The following is a 10,193-nucleotide window of genomic DNA, read 5'->3' on the forward strand; positions in this document are numbered from 1 at the left end:
TATATGAAAGTTTTACTTTTTACTACTAATAATACATCTAATTAATGATATTTTTTTTTATAATACTAGCTTCTCTAGTAAACATATCCATCTAACTATAATTTACTCAGTACATGATAGCAAATGATTACATTTGTTGTTGATTTCATGGAACTTTCTTGTTTTGTTTTGTTGCAAATAATTACAATTTTTGAAATTTTATTTTTCTTATGTTTTTAATTACAAAGTGGAAGAAGTAGATCGTGTCACATTTCATAGTAGCTGCCATCTGAGCGGATGAGAGAGACGAAAGGGGCCCACGTCAGCATGGGGCCATGGCAAACCGATGGCTCACCATGTGGGACTAAAACGACGACTATTATAATCAATGAAGAGATCGAGAGGGTGACAGGGACAACCTCTCCAACCACATCCAATCATTAGCTCAACTAAATTCTAATGCCACATGGCAGCATGGGGTGCTTCTTCACTAATCAAGTCATTAGGCTTGAGTTTAGCTACAGGTTAAAACAAGTTAATCCAGACAAATATCATAATAAAACAGTTTGCTTCTACTTGAATAAGGATTTGATGATTCTAATAATGAAGAAACTCTTTTGTTTTATATGAATTACTAGTGGAAATAATAATAATAATTTTGGTACAAAAATCTTGCCTGCGAGATCTCGGTCCAGTAGTGTCACCATCCATCCACGTGATGGCCTCATGGGTTTGCATGGTATATTTTTGAATTGTCAACACGTATTAATCGATTAATTTATCGCAATAATTATGCTCATATATATCCACACAAATTCTAATACACCGTACAGAATGTGTTTGACAAATACAACACAGTGACAACAACTACGATGCCAAACAATTCATTCCTAAAGAAAACCAGCTGCAAAATAATTTTTTCTGCATCACCACTGCTAAATTTTAGATGAAGGTAAGTTTCAATTTAAATGTAGGTTTATTCGAATTCCATGTTCTAACAAGGATTATCCATCTAAAAGATGAAAAGCAAGGTCTTTGTTTAAAGTAATGCACTGAGAATTAAAGAGTTGATATGTAGAACCTTTTGACAACAAAATGTGTAAAAAAACATATATTTCAATCTCTCAACTGTTTCTTAAGTCATTTCATAATAACCATAATTAGGCCTCCTTGGTCTTTGAAAAAAACTCTTTCAATTTCTTATTTCACTGTGATCGACTTGGTATATCCCTTTTGGAATGTGAAAAAAAAAGGGAGCATAAGAGAGTTTGTCATTCATAGTAATAGCTATTTATTTGATAAATATCTTTGTAGCAAAATCGCATAACCAAACTCTCAACAAACTTACTTTGATGAGCCAACATCTAGGATCTTGATTTTCGAAACATCTCTCAAATTCACAATCTTAGTCATATTTACACTTTCTCCATCAGGCTATTGATTTTTAATACAAGCTTTAGCTGTGAAGAGACATGAACCTCCCTCTATATCCGTGGGACCGGCACTAGAGGAACCGCTAAGGTAGCGGATCTACCTTTTTTAGCTGTGAAAAGACAATGCACATAACTGGGTGACTATACAAATACTTTGACCATTGTGTTTCAAGATACCATCAGCAAACAATAGGACAACATTAAGGATACTAAAAAGAAAATAAAGACAGAATCATCAATGGATCATCCGAAAAGTCTCATCAGGTTTGGTTCTCGTGGAAGAATGTACCTTAAGGATGCTTCTCATCAGATCGGAAGAATGTATCTTATGGATGCTTCAAGAATCATATCTTATGGACGAATGTTCTTGAACCTTAATTGTTGGTTTCTTTTTGATCTATAAAAGGTTTAATCATTATATCAACATCCTAAACATGCACAAAGGAACTTTTATTCAACTATGCTCTGACCTTGTTTACAAAAGTCCCCCTACAACCCTACTTCCTGGTGAGGACATGATTATTTAAACCTTTGTTTGTAGCTTTTAACACAGTATGAACTTTTTCCCATTCTCTTAATCTGATCTCATCGAAGTTCTTATAATAGCATCACCAGAGAAGATTAAATTTAAAAAAACTAAGGAAGATGGAAATGAATATCGAAGCACAATACAAGGAATTTCCATGTTCTGAAATTCCAAATATTTGTAGCCTTCTGTCTTGTACAGTTAAAAGTTAAAAGACAAACATTAATTATCATCTCTACAATGCAAACTTCCAAATTCAAAACACAGCAAATGCAATGACTAACTTTTCCTCACTGGGTATTTGTGCTAAGAGAAGAAACATATTAAAGATTGCCAGTGATCTTACGTACCTTGAACAAAGCTCTGGCTCTACCATTATCAGCAAAGACCATGCTTTCCAAGCTAAAGCAACATATAAAAGAGGGGAAAAAAATGTCACCTTCAGTTTCTTACAAGGAAATAGAGGAGCATTTCTATTAACTTATGCTATTTAGTCAAGTGAAATGAAAGAAAATAGAGGAATCTCTCAACTACTTAGGGAATTTTACCATTGCGGTATGTATATATAGCAAAAAAAAACATTTAAATTAAAAGAAATTAATGTCTTACATATCATGGTATCAAAATTGCATGACCATCATCAATAAGTTGTACGGGTGAATTATCAAGGAAAAAAAAAAGCTTAATTGACTTTCATATCAACTCACCAGGAAAGGAAGCTTCCACCCGAGCGCTACACTTGACTGTTGCTTACTGATAATATCGGCCATGATCGACCAACTTAATGTTCCATGATTACAAACAAGTCACAAGCTTGCACTTAAATAGTGGCACATCCAAATATGTCGCCAATAAAAAAGTATACAACTATAATTGATCGACCTTTTCTTCAATGATGAATTATATTTGTTAGGCATTTGGGAAAAAAAATCACCTGGACCATACATAATACAGTCAACAAATTAAATAAAATAGACACGACGCCCTTGCAAGCTCTTGCAGAAGGGGAAACAATTGCAATAAAGGATGGTGATAGCAGACACAAAAAAACCATTTAACATTTGTGCTCATGCATATGAAATAATCGAAAATAAAGAAGTTCCCCACAGCTTAGGTTCTGTATTACAAAAAATTATTTGTCCGACAAGGATCAATGCCCATGTGATCACCGAATGGTTGGGGAAAAGCCGCATTGAACCCATATCCATCGTAACCATCCATGCTCATGAGTTCACCATCAGGTCTTCTGAATCCAACCATTGGGGAGGAAGACCAAGGAGCTGCTGTCGTGAGTTCAGAACCAGGCAGATCAGCATTCATCATCCCATGAAAAGATAGATTCATAGGTTCTGTGGAGAGTTTCCTGAAAGCCTCGTGTTGCCAGAACTTACTATCGGTGTTGATTGTTGTTGATTCTTCTGAGGTGGGGATTTCAGCCTCAAATTTTCGATCTCAGGCATAGTCAACACAAGATGAGGAGCATCAGGTGGTGGGTTTTGCCCTCCACTGCCCTGCCAAACCTTCCTATCCTTGTCATAGAAATTCCAAATATAGGCCTTCCAATCAACAAGCATTTTAGGGCAAAGGCTAAGAATCAGATGGTGCTAATATAAGAATCTTTGAAAGGCATTCTAACATATTACAAGAGGCATGTACCTCAGCATTGAAATTAGAGGAAGGCAATCCTTTTCCTGCAGTTAGCCAGCCAGAACGAATATTGTGGTCCTCACCAAAGAGTTCGAGCCTGCGTCGTCCAAGTGCAAAATGCTCAATAATTCTATACATATCTTCCGGCTTTTTGGTAGAACCTGCTGAAGGTAACGAATTTATTTTAAAAATGCTCATCCTAAATAATGCAAGTTGACAAACTAACTGTAAATCAACACAGAACCAATAAGATTCCTTTTTATTGAATTAAAATGATGGGAAAAGGTGTAAAAGCCATCATGCCTTCTACAACAACCATGTGAAACAAATGAAATTAAAGCATGTTCGGTTGATGATTAAGCTATGGGCTGGAGGCTCATCTAAGAACAAGCAATTCCCATTCAAAAATATTAAGCTGGCTGGGTGATTGTGTGTGTGCGGTTTTGGGAAGGTGGATAATAAGTTCAGTGACTGAATATAATAAAAGTAATTGAAGTTATGGTGGATGGTGCAAAAAGAGCACTGATGTCTGAGTTAAACTTAAAAAACAGAGTACATAACAAATCTGTTTATGAGGTGTAAAAAAGTAAGTCTCATGTAAGATGGAGATAAGATGAACTACAGCATAAAAAACTAACCATCATTTGGTCCCTCGGCAATTATGACATCTGTGTCAATATTAGCATGGATGATATGCCCATTGGTGCTATGATGAACACGTCTTTTTATGCCCATCAAGCAGTGTTCCTGTAATTGTTAAGGAAAAAAAACTGGAATAAAACAAAAAGATAGTTGAGCAGGCATGAAGACAAATAGCAATATACTGGGGAAGCAACCAACCTTTGAATGCTGAAATAGCATATGAGAATCATGCCTCAGACCTGGAGTAGCATTCTTTTTGTTGGTCTTAACCCAACACATGTCTTCACACCTTCTAAAACCCCACTATAAAACAGATATAATAAAGGTAAGCAAAAGTCTAAGAAAAGAGTTAGCTGATGTAGTATCAGAAAAACAACAACAACAACAATCAAGTTTTATCCCACTAGGTGGAGTCGGCTATGTAGTATCCGAAAAACATTGAAAAAAAACATAAGTTGCAGAAGAACTGCCTATTATGCCATAGCATGTTGTAAAGAACAACAAACTAAACCAAGAGAAGATACACAAAGGGAAGCAGAAGAGGTATAGCACACCTTTTTTAGACATTGACGACCCTGTTCTAGCCCCACACCATCACCAACCCACAAGATAAATGATGGTGTGTCAGCTATTGCGTGCATAGGACAGAAATGTGCTTAAATGTCAGGTCTATTCTTCACAAAGAATGACCAACTTGCAGCATGGCAGCTTAACAACGATACACCTCAAATATAATTTGGAATTGAAAGTAGAAGTCCAAAACATACCTCAATCTTGAGATCACGTATCTGCTCAAAAGTCCAGTACTCCAGGCGATAGTAATACCAGGAGCCCGATGAACATACTCCTCCCAAGGAAGATCCACAAGAATAACATCGAATTTGGTCCCAAAAAATTCAGGAGAAAGGGCATATTCATGCAAATCACACTTATAATACATGGGTGGTGACGCTGACTTAGCAACTATCTCATCTTTCCACTGAATTAGTTCTCTAAATTTTGGATAGTCCTCAACAACACTAGTAAGCTCAAGCTCCCTGATGAAATTCTGGGGTCTCATACCAGTGTCAACATAATTCTGAGAATAGTCATTTTGTCCCCTCTTGAAGGAGCTTTACCAGATGATCCATTAGTTCTTGGAGGTGCCCAACCAGCTGAAGCTTTATCCTGTTACATGTCACAACTACCTGACCCTGTTACATTGAATCCTGGAGCAGATACATTAGGTGGAACTCCCCTTGAAAGGCCAGGTTGGTTGAAGTACATTGACTGGCCAGGGCCAATTCCAATGTTGGGAGGAAACCTAAGCTGTGTTAGGCCAAGGGGAGGGATAGGAGGAACGTTGGGTGGAGGAGCCAGCATATTCAAATCAACACCTCAAGCTCCTGGCCAAACAAACAGTGAAGGAAATGGAGGGATGATAACACCAGGTCCAATGGATGGAGGCACGGGCATGTTTGGTCCAATTGGCCGCATTAGACCAGGTGGCATGCCAAGGGTGCCAAAGAGAGGACATATCACAGAAGATGGAGGCCCAACACAATGAGAATCCCTCCCATTTAATCTTCGTCTTCCTCCTCTTGCTAATTTACCACCTTTTGATCCTTGTTGAAGACCTCTGTTAAAAGGGTTTGTTCCCTGGCTGTTCCCAAATGATTGCATGCTATCACTTGAACTCTCCTGCACCTGCAAGGCTGGTGTTCATAGACACACTATGGTTCCGTCCTTTTCCAGTCAGTGGATCAAAAGAATATCTTCCAGAACTTTGCTCTAGGGGTGAGCCATCATCCATGAATCTTTCCTGTGAATCATCCCCATAAGCTGATGCAGTTTTTCCCTTATCCTCAGCTAGATAACCCCATTCCTCATCACTTTCTCCTGAAGCAAAATCCTGCTGTGATCTCATTTCAGATTTCCTACCAGGAAAAGTTGAAACTTGAGTCGTCCTTTCCAAAATCTAAATTCCTGTTGGGCCTGATTTTGATTGAATCAGAATTTTCATTTCTACTGTTAAATGTTGATGAACCTTTTGCAGCTTCAGGCATAGTATGATTATCTTTTCTGTAACCAGATCTAATTTGAATGTTATCACTGCCAAACCTTTCATGTTCATGGCTAGGCATTTCCCATTCCTTCACCTGACTAAATTCATCGCCGTCTATAGGATCTTGCCTACCCTTAACTCTCTTCCGGTGATCTTTAAAAATTTCTCGCTCCCTGATTTTATCATTCAAGGAACCTTTAATGCTCAAGCTCTTTTCATTATCTGAATCTGAAAATCCTCAGGAATGCTCTTCAAACTCTCTGTAATTCCTTCCTGTTCTATCAGGATTAGAAGGCAGCTCATAAAGATCGGTATTTCCAGCACTTGTACCCCGCGTCTGAGAATGATTATCTCCATCCATGTTGGTTGATTTCTCCCAGGTTTCAACTTCACCACGATTACCATTATCAGAATCTATTTCTTGCCTTTGTTTGTCACCTTTCTCACATTGCTGCTTTGAACTGTATCTATGGGGATATTGTTCAGCATCTTCTGTTGATCCGGTAGCTCTGTTGCTTACCTTTATTTTCCTATCATCTCCAACTGCATTTGATCTATTTTCGCAATGAATGCTTGTAATCAACCTATTTTCCTCATTTTGCACTTCCAATCTTTTCCAACTCCTGCCCCTTTCACTCCCACCCTCCCTGTCATCTCTGTTGCTTGATCTAGTCCCATTCTCATCACTTGCATCCAGAACCTTGATTTTACCCTCTCCTGATTCATTTCTGAAGTCTGTCTCTGTGTCCACTAGAAAATCATGCTTATTAGAATCTGAAGCTTTCCTGACTTGTGAATCAGATCTGCCTGTGTGACTGTCTTCATCTGTTCTCTTTATGGCTACCTCAACCTCATCCCATCTCCTACGTTGGATGTGCTCGTTCTGACCAGGATCGTTTTTTCCCTTACCACTGTCCTTCTCAGGATATCTGGAGTCTCTCTCATGCAATTTCTCATTTTCGGCATCACATGAACTTTCCACTTTATTTCTGTTTACATTATCAGAGTTATCCTGAGCAGAAGCTTTTGAGCTTGGTTTCCTTGAGAAATCCCTCTCATTTCCATCATTTCTCCTCTTTCTGCTGCAGTTTGATTCTCTGTCTCTGTAGTTTTCACCAGATCTCTTCTCAATTCTCTCATCCATATTTCTCTGCGGGATCTTTGAATGGAAATCACTTCAAACTGAATAATTATCCTCATCGTCACTTGTGATGATGCTTGTGCCACCAGACCTCTTCTTTTACTCATTCCTAACATCAGAAGCTTTCCTCCTGCCACTGTCTTGTTCATCAACTTCCTCTACATCAGAATGTTTCCTTCACCTGCTAGACTCATGTTTCTTATCCGCACCCTCCTGGACATCGTAATCTTCCTTACTCTCTCTTGAACACCTCTTTTGCTGAGAATCCGGGAGAATTCAGATCCTTCCATTTGCCACCTTACTTTTATACAAGCCGGTATAATGCCAAATGACTAACAGATCTAGACCTCCTGAAATGAGGAGGTGACAAAAATGGATAAAAGATGTGCCTTTGATTCATACACTAGTCATTCATGCAGAAAGATAACTTAGCCAAACTACCACGAACCTAAAACGACGCCACAAAAGACCCTCCTCAAATCCAATAGCAGTAGACTCCGGCGGTCGTCTTGAGTAAGCCATCCGCCATGAACCTAATACAAAAATCGGTACAATATAAAAGGGTCATCACAGATCAATTTTTCACAAAATAAATCAAACCAAATCGAAACTTAGTAACGTTCGATTGGTCCATCGCGTTTTGGGCGATCAAACAAGGGCGACCGACAAACAGGAGACGCAACGGGACAAGAGGCGAGGATGTAGCGATGTTACCGATCAGGCCAGAGGATGCGCTGGAGCGCTTCGCCGGATCTCGGTGGCCGTCGTCGTCCGTCGCACGCCGCCGCGGGCCGAGGAGGGAGCCAATTCGACCGGGAGGGCAAGGAAAATATACAAAGGAGTCGGGGCGGTTAAGTTTCACCGGTTCACACGGATTACGAACGAACCGGGCCAACGACAAAAGTCAAAACAACAACACGTTTAAATTAAAATTAAATTAAATTTCCGTAAATTAAATATAATACACGATGAATAATTTAATTTTATTTTTTTAAAATAAAAAATTAAATGAAACATGTCGCTTTTCAATAATAGTTTTAATTTTAAATTTAAGCGACTACACATTTCAGAGAAAGGGAACCAGCAACAAGGCCAACTGAAATGAATCAAGCTGAAGGTGTGAGCATGTACATACCAGAACCAGAAGCACAGGACAGTTATGGCATCCAAGGTTCTGAAATAATCGAATACACGCGATATTTTCAGTCGAAGATAAAAGTCGCATGGTTCATTGTCTGAATGTTTGATAACATAGAAGAGATTAACAACACTGATGACCCGGCTACGACTAAAGATGAAGACGGCAATGAGGATGATACAACAGAGTGTTGGTATGCGGTGGTCGCAGCAGCTAGAAGTGTAGTTGCCTGCATTGTGCCACACTTGCCTCCAGTGGGCAGTAAGGGCATTTGAAAGGCCGCGTGCTGCTCTTTGAGAGCTTCACGATCGATTGCTTGGAGAGAACGTGACCGCAAGGCATCAGCATTGGAGGGTTTTCGTCGCTTCCTTGTTCCCTTAGCACTGGGCAAACGAAGATAGAGTGAAACTGAAAGTCTTTGCTGAGGTCGATAGGAACTGGGAGCTGCTTCATTGCCTGCCACTCCTGTTTCTTGACTGCCATCACGCTTTCGAGCTTCAGAAGTGTTGGAAGTCCATGGATGCCTGCTGCGATTGCTATGCTAAGTGGACTTTGATAGGACTGACCCAAACAACTACAAAATTGCTGCATGAATTCGTCGGCCAATTTCTCCCAATGGTTTGGAGATAATAGGTCTGCATAAGGGGATTTGTGGAGCTTCCCGGACCATACTAGACAGCCCATCAGCTTTGGGATCTCGACCTTGTGTGCCGACGCATTCGGAGCCAAATGCTTCCTGACATAACTAAGTGCATTCTGTACGCTGTCATTCTGCAGTATCTCCACAAACTGCAGCTGATGAAGCTTCAGTTCGAGATTGGATCCGTTCTGTGCTAGCCATTCGCTATGGCTGGAAGCCCAATTAAGAGCGAGTTCGAGGTTTCTGCGCCTCATTGACTCGAGTATCCCATACATTTCAAGGAAAGGAGTTTTCAGGGCTGCAGCTTCTGGTTCATTTGCCTCGCTAATAAAGCAGTCTCCCAGATCAAATAATCCCTGCCTATAGAAGTGGCTCGCAATAATCTGATTTACTATATGGGGATCAAAGTCGACATTTCGATAGGCTTTAGATATGTCCGGATTGAAACTTTTCTCAGTCACTTTGACGTATTTACCAAGTGTGATGTTCAGATCCTTTTGAAGAGTTTCCAGTTGGTTCATTGGGGAAAACTCATTGAGTTTATTCTTCAGATCAGCCAGTATTTGTTTCAGTTCCGGGCAACTGGTAGCATTCTCAGTCGACTGCATCTTCGTGATTGCCTGTTCAATCTCGTGCTCAATTTGGCGGACTAGTTCCTGCGTCTTAGAAGAAGAAAGCTTCTGTTTCTTAGAAACTCGATCAAACGCATCCTGTATCAAATCTAGTTCCATGACTTGTTGCAGTACCCCACTCGTGTGCCTGCACCATATCAAGGTACCAATGTGACGATCACTTCAGCAAATCCTTAAATAAATTATAGGTACATGATAGGCTCAACATTTCCGAATTAATGCAAATATCTTTCAAGAATCTTAAGAATTTTGAAGAAAACTTGAAGCATTCAGGTAGGCACAAGCTAATAAAAATCAGTATCAATTCCTTGCACCTACACATATTCAGAATGTTGCAGCTCGGGTATTTCTTGAAAATCAAGTTTCTCAAC

The 10,193-nt window shown here is 39.6% G+C and overlaps 1 protein-coding gene and 1 pseudogene across 1 annotated transcript; both read right to left on the bottom strand.

Annotated features, from left to right (window-relative positions):
- Positions 1-2,836: 2,836 nt before the first annotated feature.
- Positions 2,837-8,391, bottom strand: LOC122041404 (annotated as a pseudogene).
- A 372-nt stretch (positions 8,392-8,763) lies between these two features.
- On the bottom strand, positions 8,764-9,921 carry LOC122043768 (protein RMD5 homolog). The gene has a single exon (XM_042604350.1). It carries the CDS (start codon positions 9,919-9,921, stop codon positions 8,764-8,766), a length of 1,158 nt encoding a protein of 385 aa, XP_042460284.1.
- Positions 9,922-10,193: the final 272 nt, after the last annotated feature.

Source organism: Zingiber officinale, chromosome 2A (assembly GCF_018446385.1).
Source record: "Zingiber officinale cultivar Zhangliang chromosome 2A, Zo_v1.1, whole genome shotgun sequence".
In the NCBI taxonomy this organism is placed as follows: Eukaryota; Viridiplantae; Streptophyta; class Magnoliopsida; order Zingiberales; family Zingiberaceae; genus Zingiber; species Zingiber officinale.